The sequence below is a fragment of the Ailuropoda melanoleuca genome, chromosome 2 (assembly GCF_002007445.2).
Source record: "Ailuropoda melanoleuca isolate Jingjing chromosome 2, ASM200744v2, whole genome shotgun sequence".
NCBI classification, from domain to species: domain Eukaryota; kingdom Metazoa; phylum Chordata; class Mammalia; order Carnivora; family Ursidae; genus Ailuropoda; species Ailuropoda melanoleuca.
The window spans coordinates 36534513-36551288 of NC_048219.1; the positions used below are offsets into that span (position 1 = coordinate 36534513).

The following is a 16776-nucleotide window of genomic DNA, read 5'->3' on the forward strand; positions in this document are numbered from 1 at the left end:
AATCTGTAATATATTGACAGCAGAAGTCACTGAAAAGTACTTAGTTTCTACTACACACTAATTAGGCTTAGAATATAAGTTAAGAAATCCGGGGCGCCTGGGTGGCACAGCAGTTAAGCGTCTGCCTTCGGCTCAGGGCATGATCCTGGCATTATGGGATCGAGCCCCACATCAGGCTCCTCCGCTATGAGCCTGCTTCTTCCTCTTCCACTCCCCTGCTTGTGTTCCCTCTCTCGCTGGCTGTCTCTATCTCTGTCAAATAAATAAATAAATAATCTTTAAAAAAAAAAAAAAGAAAGAAAGAAAGAAAGAAAGAAAGAAAGAAAGAAAGAAAGAAAGAAAGAAAGAAAGAAAGAAAAAAAGAAATCCTACATGAAGGGCGCCCAAGTGGCTCAGTCAGTTAAGCATCTGTCTTTGGCTCAGGTCATGATCCCAGGGTCCTGGGATCGAACCCCATGACAGGCTCCCTGTTCAGCATGGAGCCTGCTTCTCTCTCTCCTTCTGCCCTTCCTCCCTGCTCACTCGCTCTCCAGCTCTCTCTCTCAAATTAATCAAACCTTTGGTGTTTTGTTTTTTTTTTAAAGATTTTTCATTTATTTATTTGACAGACAGAAAGCACAGCAGGGGGAGCAGCAGGCAGAGGGAGAGGGAAAAGCAGGCTCAGTGAGCAGGGAGCCCTAGGTGGGGCTTGATCCCAGGACCCTGGGAGTATGACCCGAGCTTAAGCAGACACTTAAAGACTAAGCCACCCAGGTGCCCCAATAAATCAAAACTTTAAAAAAAAAAAAACCAAAAAAAAAAACAAGAAAGGCTGTATGAAATAGCCGTCTGAAAAACTCCTAAGAGATATAATGGTAAAACTAAAGTAGTGTTTACGACAAAATATGTCAAGCACACATAAATGATCTTTTAGCTAGCGTAAATTTTAAAACTGCATCATCAAAAATTCCTAATGATTCTAATCCTTTATACATTGTGTGCCTAAAATACTTTTCTTATATTAACTTTTTCTTAAACTAAAAGAAAGATGCTTCTGCTACTTGCTTTTGGAACTCTTTCCATTAAATAAAAACTAGGAATTTGCTAAACTATTTTATAATAAGAAAATATTTAACAAGCCTCAATAAATTAAATTTCTATTTTCTTTTTAAAAGATACATGTTTGGGGTGTATCAGTTGGTTAAGCTTCTGCCTTCGGCAGGGAGCCTGCTTCTCCCTTTCCCTGCCCACCCCCACACCTGTCCATGCACACACGCACACTTTTCCCTCTCTCAAATAAATAAAATCTTTAAAAAAATAAAAAGTAAAATAAAAAAACAAAAGATACATGTTTAACAATTCTCAAAAAAAATTCTTATAAAACAAATTAAAAACAAGTTTCTAAAACCAAGAATTGTGACAAAAGACTATGTTCAAACAATACACTCTTACCTTTTTCTTTTCCTTGACATCATATAAAGCCAAACTTGCAAAAATGGGTTCAATTTCAATTTCAAACCTTCAAGAAGAAAAAAAAAGATTTTAACTTTTCTTTCTGAAACACTTTACCATGTGTATCTTTCAGTTTAAACCAAAAATTACCTCCTCTAGGTAATCTTGTATACTCAATGTAAAAAAAAAAAAAACAAAAAAACTAAGAAAACACAAAAAAAAAATTCAGAGGATAAAGGGAACACACAAAATTCCACCACATGGAGAGAAGCAAAACTAACAGTTTCAGGGCCTATCCATCTACACTTTTGTCTATATAAAAATACACTTGATGAATGGATATTTTTAAAACAAAGTGTGCTGGAGCGCCTGGGTGGCTCAGTCGGTTAAACGTCTGCCTCTGGCTCAGGACATGATCCCAGGGTCCTGGGATCGAGCCCTGCATTGGGGTCCCAGCTCCGTAGGGAGCCTGCTTCTCCCTCTCCCTCTGCCTGCTGCTCCCCCTGCTTGTTTCTCTCTGTCAAATAAATAAATAAAATCTTTTAAAAAAAATAAATAAAACAAAGTGTGCCACCATATATTTAGTAGTCTGCTTTCTCAACTTATTACTTTATGGATATATTTCCCCTGTCATAAATATTAATCAAACCATGATTTTTTAATGCTGGCATAGTAATTTTTATTATATGAATATGCCAAAATGTATTTTTGAACTGTATGCTTAAATTGAGATGTCTAATTTCACTTCCAAGGACAATGATTTACATACAGCAAACATTTAGTAAACATCTGCCGAAGGAAATTATATGTACCATTAGGTTAACTAAAACTCTAGAGCAGTAGTTCTCAACAAAGGACAATTTTGCCCCCAAGGGGACATTCGGCCATGTCTGGAGACATTTTAAATTATCATTACTGCAGGAGTATTACCGGTATTCAGTGAGACAGGTCAGGGCTGTGGCTAAACATTCTGCACTGTATAGGAGAGTCCCTGACAGCTAAGAATTATCCAGACGAAAATGTCAATAGTGCCAAGGTTATTAAAATCCTGTTCTACACCGCTCGTTTTTTCATCCTAAGAGTATTATCAAAGTCCTTGCAGGAGATAACATATTCGCATTGGGTTAAGAGTTTAATGAAGGGTGATTGACAAAGACTTGGACAAGATTTAGGAAGAACACTACAGAGAGTACAATTCTCTGGGGACAACAATAGCAGGGAGTCATTACCAATCCTTGACCTAAAGGAGACCTTGGAAGCGGTAATCCAAAATTTAGAAAGAAAAGATACATAAGGGCCTTTCACAGAAACAGTGGCCTTGGGAGAAGAGGCAACCAATCAATATGACCTAGCAGGGAATAAGTCAAGGAAATAAATACCCCTGAATTCACGCTTTTCCACACTCCGACTTCCTGCTGATGCCTCTTTCAGCAGGACTCAACCCAGAAGCCAAAAGAATAGGGATTTTGGTGATACCGTCTACACAGATCAACCTCTACAAAGCCTACTACTCTGCAACCTCTCTAACACCTGTTACTGTCACTCCCTCGGACTTTGCGACTCCAGTGAGTGGGTGGTATCACACTGGACTTTTAATACGCATCTCTTCGTTTATTTATGACCACACAGGTATCCTCTTTTGGACCATTATTCTATTCCTTATTTGACATTTTCCTCAATTTATACTTCTTTATGAATTCTGCATATGGACACTTTGTCAAATGAATGTACTGAAAATATCTTCTCCCTCTGTATGACAGAGAAAGAAAGAGAAACAGAGAGAAACAGATATCCAACTGTCCTGCCAATTTATTAAAAAGATTACCTTTCCCCACTGCCTATACATTTGTCTCCCTTTATCTGTGAAAAATGTTCCAAGACCCCCCATGGATGCCTGAAACTTTGTGGATAGTACGGAAACCTATATATACTATGTTTTTCCCAATACATACACAATCTCTGAGAAGGTTTAATTTATACTTTAGGCATAGTAAAAGATTAACAACAATAACTAATAACAAAATAGAACAACTACAACAGCATACTGTAATAAAAGGTATGTGAATGTCGTCTCTCTCTCTCAAAATGTCTTATTGTACTATACTCATCCTCCTTTTATTTACGATGATATGAGAGTATGAAATAAAGTGAGGGCAATGACATAGGCTTCCCCATGGGTTAGGCTACTATTGACCTTCTGACAATACATCAGAAGGATCGTCACCTGCTTCTGGACAGCAACTGACCACTGGCAACTGGATCCATGGATAAGAGAGGGACTACTGCCATACCACTTTAATAGTAAATCAAAAATCCATAAACATATAGGTCTATTTCTAGCTCTATTCCATTGGACAGTTTATCTAATTATGCGTCCACGCTATACTGTCTTAATTATGTAGGTTCATATTAAATCTTGACATCTCATTTATTTCGTAAAGTGTTTCAAAACTGCCCTGCCTCCTTTTGCATTTTCGTACAAATTTTAAATTCAGATAAAAATAAGCAAAAATGGATCAAAGGCAAGAGAAATGTTCATTACTTATTCAGAAAATTAATATCCTACTTTGTAATTTAGCACCATAAAATTCATGTATAATAACTTTCTCTATGATGTTCTTGGACAATATTTAAAGATCCATATTGTTACTATGATGAACAAAGGTTGGAAATCCTGAGGAAAAAACCAGTGTGTTTCACATTAAGAAAGGCCCCTTTGGGGGCGCCTGGGTGGCTCGGCCGTTAAGCATATGCCTTCGGCTCAGGGGGTGCTCCCAGCATTCTGAGATCGAGCCCCGCATCAGGCTCCTCCACTGGGAGCCTGCTTCTTCCTCTCCCACTCCTGCTGCTTGTGTTCCCTCTCTCACTGGCTGTCTCTCTGTCAAATAAATAAATAAAATCTTTAAAAAAAAAAGAAAGAAAGAAAGAAAGCGAGAAAGAGAGAAAGAAAGAAAGAAATGCTCTTCCAAGAATTTTTTAAATGAGATACATAATTTGATTTTTTTTTTTAATGTTTCAAAGGCTCTTCCATTCTATAAAGGGACTGTCATAGTGGTTGTTTTATTCTTTTTTATCTTTTCTCTTTTTCAATGTATACCCTTCACACATTCAGTATATAATTTGAGTCAGAAAATTTTAAAGAAGCATACCATGTTACTCCCATGCAACCAAATATGTGCATGCTTGAGTTTGTCAAGAAATACTATCTGAGGGACGCCTGGATGACTCCATCGGTTGGGCGTCTGCCTTTGGCTCAAGTCATGATCTCAGCATCCCGGGATCGAGTCCCACATTGGGCTCCCTGCTCAGGTAGGAGTCTGTTTCTCCCTCCCCCTACTTTTGTGAGCTCATGCTCTCTCTCTATCCTCTCTTTCCCTCTCAAATAAATAAATAAAATATTTTAAAAAAATAAATACTATTTGAGCATTAGATACACAGTAGCTACTAAGCTGCAAAAAGATTGGGTTTTTTTTCCACTATAAGTGCTCATTTATTTGAAATGTTGAGAATTCTAAAATATCCAAAAACAGGCAATTTTTAATCACTCAGAGGCCTACAAAAACACACAACTAACAAAATATTGGTTTATTTCTTTCAGGCTTTTTTTTTTTTTTTTTAGTGGGGTGTATTTTTTTTTTTTTTATTCCCCCTGAGAGGGTGCAGTGTCCTGGAAGCACTACAATACCAGGTCGATGTGTGGAGTGGAGGGAGCAAGCTCCTATTCCACCTCCTAGTTCCAAAAATCCATTTAAAATACTGTCCTTGGCTAGAGGATGCATCAGATATTAAACTGATAAGAACAGATTTAGTGGGGTGTATTTTAACACATTTGCTTTCATACAATTTTCATAATACAGTTTTGAACATTTTATCAACATTTACTAACCCTCTTATGACTTATAATAAATTCTGTCTGATAATAATATCACTACAAATCTGGAACCACACTGTTAGCTGGAGTTTTCTGAACCACACAGATAGTACATAAGCTTATGGTTATGAACTCAAGAGGAGTTACTGTTTTGGGTTTTTCTCCCTGTTTCATATCTAAATTTCTCCCTTTTAGGACCAAAGTTATAACAGGTAAATATCTCTACCACCTAGAATACTATTCCTATAAAATCTTGTGTACTTACACAAGAATCTGTTTCCACCCTGTCTGAGTGCAAGCTCTTTCTCTTGTAGAGTCCATTAAAACAGCGTTGGGCAACAGCCCCAGTGTAAAAATTCGCTACAGGATGCTTACCCCTGTGGAAAGATTTCTTAGCATTTCAAGGCTCCCAAAAAATTCTTAGTTTTGTAACAGCTAACCATGCCTGGGTAGGGTTTCCCTGAGTGTCTAGACCACTTTATTGCTGACTCACAGTCTTCTTTTTTTTTTTTTTAAAGATTTTATTTATTTATTCAACAGAGATAGAGACAGCCAGTGAGAGAAGGAACACAAGCAGGGGGAGTGGGAGAGGAAGAAGCAGGCTCATAGCAGAGGAGCCTGATGTGGGGCTCGATCCCAGATCCCCGGGATCATGCCCTGAGCCGAAGGCAGAGGCTTAATGACTGAGCCACCCAGGCGCCCCAAAGTAGACATTTTTTAACTCATTGAGACCTTGATAGAAACTTTTTTTAATTTATTCGACAGAGAGAGACAGCCAGCAAGAGAGGGGACACAAGCAGGGGGAGTGGGAGAGGAAGAAGCAGGTTCATAGCGGAGGAGCCTGATGTGGGGCTCGATCCCATAATGCCGGGATCACGCCCTGAGCCGAAGGTAGACGTTTAACCGCTGTGCCACCCAGGTGCCCCTGACTCACAGTCTTCTTAATATTAGAAACAAGCAAAATAAAGGAAGGCTATTCTTGGAAAACAAAGTGTAAGAAAACTTATTCTCAAAAAGGTATCAGTTTTTGAAATTGATGACTAAAATAAACTATCATTTCTGACCCTTTCTGAAATCACAATGTGACTAAGTTCTTCCTTACCTTACACCTAGATTTTTCTTATGATAGAGAAATCATACATATATATTTCTTGGTTCAGAATTTTTTTTTAAGATTTTATTTATTTATTTGACACAGAGAGCTAGCAAGAGAGAGAGAGAGCACAAGCAGGAGGAGCAGCAGGCAGAGGCAGAGGGAGAAGCAGGCTCCCCACTGATCAAGGAGCCCGATGTACAGCTCAATCCCAGAACCCTGGGATCGTGACCTGAGCCAAAGGCAGACACTTAACCAACTGAGCCACCCAAGCATCCCTTGGTTCAGAATTTTTAACAAGAGCTGACCAAACTAAAACTGAAGAACTCAAAATGATGTGAAAAACCATTCTATATTTTATTTAAGGGAGAAACAATAAATTTAAAACTTTATTAGTCAGTAATGTAAGTATAAAACCATAATGAAATGTCTCACATCTACTATCATCAATGAAAAATAGATAATAAAAAGTGTTGGCAAGAATGTAGACAAGTTAGAAGCCCTGTACTTGCTAGTGGGAATGTAAAATTGTGCAGCTGCTTTGGACAACAGCCTGGCAATTCCACAATTTAAACACAGAATTACCAAATCAACTACAATTCTACACGTAGGTCTATACCCAAGAGAAATGAAAACATATGCTTGTAAGTAAATGTCCAAGCAAAATGATTCATAACAGCTGAAACAGTAGAAACAACTGTTTCCACTTAATCAACTGAATCAATTGATGAATGGATAAACAAAATACTGTGAATCCATCCCATGAAATATCACTCACCCATAAAAAGAAATCAAGTATTGATACATGCTACAACATAGATACACCTTGAAAACATTATACTAAATGAAAGAAGCCAAACAAAAAGAAACACATACTGTATTATTCCATTATTGGGAAATGATCAAAATAAACAATCTATATAGATAGAAAATAGATCACTGGTTGCCGAAGGCTGGAAGAACTGGGGGAAAAAGTGAAAAGTAATGGATATGGGATTTCTTTTTGGGATGATGAAAATGTTCTAAAATTGACTGTGCTGATATTGCACAAATCTGTGAATATACTAAAACCCACTGAATTGAACACCGGGTGAACTAGGTGAATCCACTGGTGAACTATACTGGGTATACTTTGGGTGAACTGCATAATATGTGATTATATTTCAATAAGGCTATTATTTTTTAAAAAGTGGAAACAACACATGCTCATCAACTGATAAATGGATAAACAAAATGTGCTGTATTCACGGTTCAATATTAATAGCCATATAAAAGAAGGAAGTATGGATATATGCTACAACATAAACCTTGAAAACATTATGCTACGTGAAAGAAGCCAGACACAAAAGACCACATATTATATAATTCCATTTCATGAATTATAAAAAATACAGAATAGGCCAACTTAAAGAAACCTAAAGCAAATTAGTGGTTGTCAGGGGCTGAGAGAATAGGGAGTGACCACTAAGGGTACTTTTATGAACTGAATTGTGTACCCTGAAAATTTATATGTTGCAGCCCTACTCCCCAATATAACTACATTTAGAGACAGAGTCTTTAAGTAGATAACTAAGGTTAAATGAGACCATAAGGCTGAGATCCTAAGCCAAAAAGACTAGTGTCTTTATAAAAAGAGAAAAAGACCCCAGAGACCTCTCTCTCTTCATGCAGGAACAAAGGAAAGGCTATGTGAGGGTACAACAGGAAGGTGGCCATCTGCAAGCCAGGAAAACAGGCCCCATCAGAAACCAATCCTACCAACACCTTGATCCTCAACTTCCAGTCTCCAGAACTGAAAGAAAATAAATTTCTGTTGTTTAAGCCACCCAATCTAGGGTATTTTGTTATGGCAGTCTGAGCAGACTAATACAAGTACGGAGTTTCTATGGGTGATGAATATGTTCCAGAATTAGTCACAGTAATAGTTGTACAACTCTGAATATACTAAAAACCACTGACTTTAGCCTTCCGGGGAACAGGCAGAGTAAGAAGACCCTAAGCTTCACCTCTTCCCACAGATACAACTAGGTAACACTCACATAGGTGTAAATAAACCAGAAGACAACCCAAAGACCAGCAGAACAGACTCTCTACAGCTAAACATAGAGAAGAGGCCACAAAGAGAAAGTAGGAAGGGCAGAGACAAGGTCAGGAGCTAAATGGACCTGCAGGAGGGAGGAAAACAATAGGTATAGAAAGGGGGAAGAAAACATACCGTCAGAACAGGCATCCCAGGCACAGGGAACCCGCAGGGGTAAGACGAATCCCCATAATACATTTGACTTTGAAAATCTGAGGGGGCAAATTTCACCAGTTCTTACCAACAGTGGGGCTTAACACCTAGAACTTTAAAAATCAGCAGCTAAGGCTTTGGGAGGGCCAGGAAGGTGAAAGGAAACTGAGTGCCCACCCTTAATGAGACAGCACAACAAACAGTCCCTCAGACTTTTTTTTTTTAAGATTTACTTATTTACTTATTTATTTGAGAGAGAGAGAGAAAGCATGCGTGCATGGGGGGGAGGGGGGCAGAGGGAAAGAGAGAGAAAAACTCAAGCAGATTCCACCCTGAGTGTAGAGTCCAACTTGCAGCTGGATCCCATGACCCTGAGATCACGACCTGAGCTGAAACCAAGAGTCGGTTGCTTAACTGACTGCTCCACCCAGGCGCCCCAGCCCCTCAGATTTTATAGCATAGATGTAACAGCTTGAAAAGTGTCTGATGTATGGGGCGCCTGGGTGGCTCAGTTGACTAAATGTCTGCCTTCAGCTCAGGTCATGATCCCAATGTTCTGGGATCTAGCCCCACACTGGGCTCCCTGCTTGGCAGGTAGTCTGCTTCTCCCTCTCCTTCTGCCCCTCCCTCCAGCTCATGTTCTCTCTCTCGCTCTCTCTCTCTCTCAAATAAAATCTTTAAAAATAAATTCAAAAATAACCTTTAAGGGGCGCCTGGGTGGCACAGCGGTTAAGCGTCTGCTTTCGGCTCAGGACGTGATCCCGGCGTTATGGGATCGAGCCCCACATCAGTCTCCTCCGCTATGAGCCTGCTTCTTCCTCTCCCACTCCCCCTGCTTGTGTTCCCTCTCTCACTGGCTGTCTCTCTGTCAAATAAATAAATAAAATCTTAAAAATAATAATAATAATACCTTTAAAAAAAAGGAAAAAAAAATTCTGGTGTTTACTAATCTCAGAGCATGTGCAGGAGGTATAGGGACCACTGGAAGACCTCTTCAGGAACAAAGAAGCTGGTGGGTGCCATTTCCCTCTCCCACCCCCCAGCCTAGATAACTGCAGGAACCAGAACAGTGCCAACTCTCCACCTAACTTGCTAACAGCACACCGTGCCTCTTCATTCTCCTGCAGACCTGCCCCCTGCAATATGCCCTTGGCCAGAACCCATCCAAAGCAATGCCACAAGCCTGGCAGTGTGCAAGCAGCCCCAACAGGGGCCAGCACCACTCCAAAGTAACTCCTACCCTGGGGAAAGGAAAGATAACCACACATACCAATACCCTGTGGCCCCAGCAGTGGGCTGGGGGCAGACAGCTGGTCTGACTACAGGCCTCATCCACCAATGACAGCTTCTCAGGAGACAAAACAGGGAAAGTGCCCCACAGTTCGGTGCTACTACATCTCTGGCAAACACCTGGTCTTACTCAACTTAAGCCCAAGGCAGCCCCAGACCAGCCCACTAACAACACAGGGACCAAACTCTGCCCACAACAGGCAAAAAGAGCCATTGCAGATAACTGGACTGAAGGCAAAAGCAGTTCAGCCACGATAGCAGGGATAGCAGGACACAAGCATCACACATAGGAGACCCCATGAATCACTGGGTTCTGGTGAACAGGGTAGAACGCACTGTAGGGCACTACAGGACCTCTTCTTCTTAAGGCCACTACTTTCAAAAGCAGGAGATGTAGCTTACCTTCCTAACACACAGACACAGATACAGAGAGTTAGACAAAATGAGAAGACAGAGGAATACGTCCCAAATGAAAAAAAAAAAAAACAGGACAAAATCACAGCAAGAGAACTAAACAAAAGTGAGATAAGTAATATGCCCGACAGAGAATTTAAAGTAATCGTCATAAAGATACTCATGGGACTCGAGAAAAGAGGGGAGGACCTCAGTGAGACACTCAATAAAGAAACAGAAAACATAAAAAAGAACCAATCAGAGACTAAGAACTCAGTAACTGAAATTAAAAATACACGAGATGGGATAAACAGTAGACCAGAGGAAGCAGAAGAAGGGATCAGTGACCTGGAGGACAGAGTAATGGAAAAGCAATCAAGCTGAATAAAAGAGAGGAAAAAAATTAATAAAAAATGAAAAGAGACTTACAGAACTCAGTGACACCATCAAGAGTAATAACATTCGCATCATAGGGATCTCAGAAGGAGGAGAGAGAGGAAAGGGGGCAGAAAATTTATTTGAAGAATTAATAGCTGAAACCTTCCCAAATCTGGGGAAGGAAACAGAAATCTAAATCGAGGAGGCACAGAGAGGCCCCAAGAAAATCAACCCCAGGAGGTCCACAGCAAGACACATAGTAATTAAAATGGAAAAGTTAGTGACGGAGAATTTTAAAAGCAGCAAGAGGAAAAAAACAGTTACATACAAGGAAAACCCCAGAAGGCTATCAGCCTTAGCAGAAACTTTGCAGGCCAGAAGAGAGTAGCATGATATATTCAAAGTGCTGAAAGAAAAAAACCTGCAGCCAAGAATAGTTTATCCAGCAAGGCTATCATACAGAATACAATGAGAGTAAAGAGGTTCCTGACAAACAAAAGTTAGAAGAATTCATGACCACTAAACTAGCTCTTCAAGAAATGTTAAGAGTGATTCTTTGAGTGGAAAGGAAAGATCATAAGCAGGAATAAGAAAAATAGGAAGCAAAAAAGCAGTAAAATTAAGTATATCTGTAAAAGTCAGTCAAGGGACTCACAAAATAAAAGGATGTAAAGTATGACACCATATACCTAAAATGTGGGGGCGGGGGGGGAAGCATGGGTTCAAACTTAAGCAACCACCAACTTAACATGGACTGTTTATGCATAAGATGTTATACTCAAACTTAATTGTAACCACAAATTAAAAACCAGTAATAGATATGCAAAAAATAAAGAGAAAGGAATCCAAGTATATCACTAAAGAAAGCCAGAAGATCATGAGAGAAGTGAGCAAGAGGGGAGCTTGGGTGGCTCAGCTGGTTATGCAACCAACTCATGGTTTTGGCTCAGGTCATGACCTCAGGGTCATGAGATCGAGCCCCTCGTCAGGCTCTGCGCTCAGCATGGAGTCTGCTTGAGATTCTCTCTCTCTCCCCTCCTCTGCCCCTCCCCTCACTTATGCATGCTCTCTCTCTCAAACGAATAAATAAATCTTTACTCCAAAAAAAGAAGTGAGCAAGAGTAGCAAGGAACAGAGAAAATACAATGCTAAGTGAAATAACTCAATCAGTGAAAGACAAAAACCAAATGATTTCAATCATATGTGGAATTTAAAAAACAAAACAAACGAACAACAACAAAAAAAGAGACAAACCAAAAAACAGACTTAGCTGTAGAGAACAAACTGATGGTTACCAAAGGGGAGGTGGGTTGGCAGATGGCTGAAATAGGTGAAGGGGATTAAGAGTACACTTATCATGATAAGCACTGACTAATACATAGAATTATTGAATCACTATACTGTACACCTGAAAATAATACAATGCCATTTGTTAACTATATTAGAATTAAAATTTTAAAAACAAATAAGTAAACCACTGACTTTTAAAAGGGTGAATTTTTTTTAATTAACATATAATGTATTATTTGTTTCAGGGGTACAGGTCTGTGATTTATCAGTCTTACACAATGCACAGCACTTCCCACAACACACACCCTCCCCAATGTTAAAAGGGTGAATTTTATATGTAAATTATATCATAATAAAACTGTTAAAAAAAAAAAAAGATCATAAGAACTGATATTAGCTGTCTTGACATTCAAAAGACTCAATGCACTAAAGCACTAACAGGTGTCTAGATAAATCTAACTAAATATAGAATGCCTTAACTTTCAAAGGAAAGCTGTCCAAGTTATCCAGATGTAGAAGTGGTCTATCCCCATGAGTTGCTGCTTTTAGAAAGTTCTATGAATTGAAACTTCCTTTTTCTTAAGTCAGAACTAACAATTAACTATAATATTAACATGATATAATGAAAAGAACATAGAGGTTTTTTCAGTTACTGGGTGCAAAACAATGAGCATGCCTGTTAATCTCTGCTAATGCTTTTGAATCCTGGTTTCCTCATTTGTAAAATGAAGAAAATAATACCTACCTTATACAATTATACTGAAGACAGGATGTATTAAAATAGAAATTAAAATAAGAGAAAGCACTTTGTGAAGCAGACTATAAATTCAAGATAAATCACTTTGATGATGTTAGATCAGAATAACTTTTTTACATAAAGAAATATATACTTAAAAAAAAAAAAACCCACAAAGCCTACTATGTACTCTTCAAGGGAAAAGCTACTCTGCCTTTATATTCCCCAAGCCAAGTATAGCATGTGGTAAACACAAGATATTTAGGAAATGCTTTTCAAGTTTTAAGACTAATTATATTATATATAGCTGTGACAAAGAGTCATCTCCACCTGTGAGCCAAAAATGCTCTTTAGCTCAGCTTCATACATCAGTTTTAATGCTTAGCAGCATTTAAAATTACGTAAATAAGAATAATACTTCTCAAATGAACACAGATACAAGCATAAAATTTACTAGGATTTTGTTATACTAATACTCAAAATGTTATTTGAAAAATAAAAGTTATATAGTAAACAAAATAAATACTCACTTGAGTGATAAACATTTTACAAGAAGTCTTTGACCAAAGTGCTCTTTGGGCACATCAGGAACACTAAGTCGTTCTATTGGCTCTTCCTGCAAATTGACAAGCAACATTAAAATGAACATTCTTACCATGTTTTAACTCTTTATAATTTTTTAAGAACTTATCTTATTAATCTAATGCTTTGAATCTTCACATCTGAGTACAGAAACAAGGACCGATTTACCCTCAAATAGAAGTCAGTATTAGATCCTAAGTGTGCTCAATTCACAGAAGTTACATTAGGTTATAGATTAAGTATAATGTATTCACTCAAGTAAAACATATATTTCATTTACTAAAAACTATACCTATGTTTCAGTTAAGTTTTATTCCCTACGTTATTATAATACTATATGTAATATTCCCAAAATACTATTTTAATAATCATCTGCTTCTTCATATCCAAATATCTATACCTCATCTGGTGATGGGTGTAGAGCAAAGAGTTCCTTGTGGCGGTTCGATTTCCTTTGGTCATCATTCTGACGGTCTATTTCTTCATTGGGAGTTCGATCAAGTAAATTGGGAAGCAAAGCATCAGGAAGCGAATTTTTCAAGTCAAAAATACTGCAGGCCCAGCTACCCCTTGGAGTATCATCTATTGACATTGAACGTCTTTTAAGATCATCCTGTCGTGCAAAACATTAAATATAAACATTTTAATAAAGAAATAAAAAATAAACTACTTTAAAATAATTTCTTTAGTCATTTAAAAATAAAAGTATTACTTGTTCATCCTGGTAGTTGTTACCATCTGGAGCTTCATCGGATTCAAAGACCTGTTTTGGCAAACCTTTTTGCCTTTCTTTCTGTTTATCTAATGTATTAGGATTAAATCCTGTTCCCAGTTTATGATATCTATTCAAAATAAAATAGTTAAATAAATGTCAGCTTTTGGAAATTTTTCATTTCATCATTATGTAACAAGCCAACTGTTCTCGGTATTATTTCTTTACATTAATAAGGATACGTTCCAGCAGTTCTGATTGTGTTAAACATTTAACCAGAAGTTTAAGAAGACTTCCGTTCAAAGTTCCTTTACTCCAACCAGAGAGCAGATTAGGAGATTCCAGAAGTAAGTCACATTCTCCTTCTTTCCATGACAACCATGTATCTATAACTTAAGTTGTACTTTCAATTCAGATAATTTTTTTCTTTTCAGTAAAAAGAATGGATGAGAAGCCAGGCTAAAGAATAAAATGAGAGAGTAGAAACATACCACATTCATAACAATCTAAATTTTTAAAAGGCAGAAAAATACAAAGCATTGAATCTTAAAATTTCAAATAGCCAAAAAAAGTTCCTATATGTCATTATGTATAAGAGATCTTAAACAAGCTAAAGCTGCAGACTTTTAAAAAGAAAAACAGCAAGATCTACACCATTGTATACATATATTAGTTAACATATATTGCTACATAATAGATATATTAGACTTAGAATAACTCTTAAATTAATGTAACCTTCTTTCCTAAAAATCTAATATCCAAGAGCATTAAACAGACACTAAGATCAAAGAGCAATTACTGTTCCACACCTCATATAGTCCAGCTGGGGAAAATTTTAATTGGAGCAAAAACAATTATGATTACCAGAGGATAATACGGCTCTTGCCACCAGGGAATTTATGAAATAGTAAAGAATCACACTTGATATGAATCATTCATATTGTGTCTTGTAGCTAAAGAAAGATATTAAAATAGCAGCTACATGATGTTCACATCCCAGTGTAATCACAAAATAAAACATTTTTCTCTGAAAGAACTAAAATAAAGATACTAAATATAGTACCATGAAAGGTTTTATTCAAAAGTAGATGTTTTAATCTTTCATGAAATGTTTTAAGTTCCTTAATTTGTAAAGTTGCATGTCTAAGCTGCTCTAATAAACCAGAAATGTGTTGCATTCTGCCTCCTTTATGTCCTAAAATACTGACTATAAAATTCACAAAAGCTTAGAAAAATGACATGATTCATGATCAAGACTCTTCTAAATCATCACTCTGACCTCTAGTTGCTTGCTGTAAGGCTCTCTATGATTATCCATCCAACCCCGCACACACACCACCATTGCTAGGACCTCATATCTCAGCATTCTGTCCCTCATTTATTCTAGTCCAGCCACACTGACTTCTTTGCTATTCCTTGAACATTCCTGGAACGCTTCCTGTATGAAGCCTCTGCATGTGCTATTCTTCCTTCTGCCTAATACTATCTTCCCCCAGAATTCCAGAGGGCTCACTCCCTTAATTCCTTTAGGTCTTTGCTCAAATTCACCTTACCTGTAAGGTCTCTTCTGATTAGTTTACAAAGCAGCTCTTCTTGGCTCTCCCTACCCTCTTCACCCTACTCTATTTCCTCCATAAGAGTTACCTCCACCACATCTATTACTATTTATCTGTGTTTGTTTATTGTCTATTGCCCTCATCCCCAACTAGAAAGTAAGTTCCACGAGGGAAGGGAATTAATTTTGGTGACTGCTGTATCATCACTGCTTAGCACAGTGCCTGGCACATACCAGACTCTCAGCAAGTATTTGCTGAATGAATAAATAAATGAAGTACTTTCTGTCCTTTCATCCTTCTGTACTGAATTATAGACAAATGGTGTGGTTTTATCTTATGGCATACTATTCCACTCCTCAGGCACATCCATTCCGCCATTAAGCCCATCTGCTGAGTTTTTAATATTTTTTCACTGAATAAAATATTAATTTCCAAAGATAACTAGTTGATTTTCATATGTCTACCATATCCTTTCATCTCTCCTTGAAGATAATAATTATACTTATGGGTCTTGATCTGTGTTCTGTTAACTACTGCCAACTTTAAATTGTTCTGTTATTGGTAGATTGATAATTCTCTTTGAAGCATGCTGGTTTTCATCAAATAGTTGGCAATTCTGGGTTTTGTGCTCATTTTTAAATGTGGGACCCCATATCCGCCTGAAAACACTGTATCTGTGCAGCTCAGCCCATATCCTGTGGTTGTGGAGAAGAGGCAATCATGCTGTCAGGCAGAATCTGCCAGTATCTACTCTTCTGGGTATGAGGGGCTCCTTCTTCACTCCAATGCATGCCCACCCTGAGCACTATATTATCAGCTCAAGCCCCTAAAACCACTACTCCAAAAAAAGACACCTATATCTCTGCAGCCAGTCCTGTGCAAACATGGTACAGGGGTCAAAGTAACCAAATGTTCAACAGTTACCCCAGGTCCCCCTTCCATTGCCTGAGTTCACTACTTTGGAGCTTACAACCCTACTGAGGTCTTTACATATATTGTCTCCTTAGATTATGTTGTACTGCGGTTTTCTCTTATGTTCCAATTGCACCTTATCTTCTATCTTTCAGGGATACTTTAAAACCTGTAGCCCAACAAAAGTACCCCTTTTGCCATTTACTATTGCAGATAATAAATAATATTTGATGTAACAGAAAAAATTAAAGCATTAGAATCTGATGTCCCTAGGTTCTAATCCAGGCTATCCCACTTTC

General features: G+C 38.0%; 1 protein-coding gene and 1 non-coding gene across 10 annotated transcripts in view; both read right to left on the reverse strand.

The window, feature by feature from the left end:
• Positions 1-16776, reverse strand: part of DOCK7 (dedicator of cytokinesis 7) — a 211715-nt gene that overhangs the window by 161381 nt on the left and 33558 nt on the right. For all 9 annotated transcript variants that reach the window (XM_034653591.1, XM_034653595.1, XM_034653593.1 and 6 more), the window contains exons 5-8: positions 14010-14139; positions 13698-13910; positions 13246-13331; positions 1432-1498 (exon numbers count right to left, since the gene is read on the reverse strand). In XM_034653591.1, the coding sequence (XP_034509482.1) occupies positions 1432-1498; positions 13246-13331; positions 13698-13910; positions 14010-14139 (496 nt within the window). The remainder of the gene's footprint in view (positions 1-1431; positions 1499-13245; positions 13332-13697; positions 13911-14009; positions 14140-16776) is intronic.
• Positions 5084-5275, reverse strand: LOC117801330. Its single transcript, XR_004623847.1, has one exon. It is a non-coding gene; the product is annotated as a U2 spliceosomal RNA (small nuclear RNA).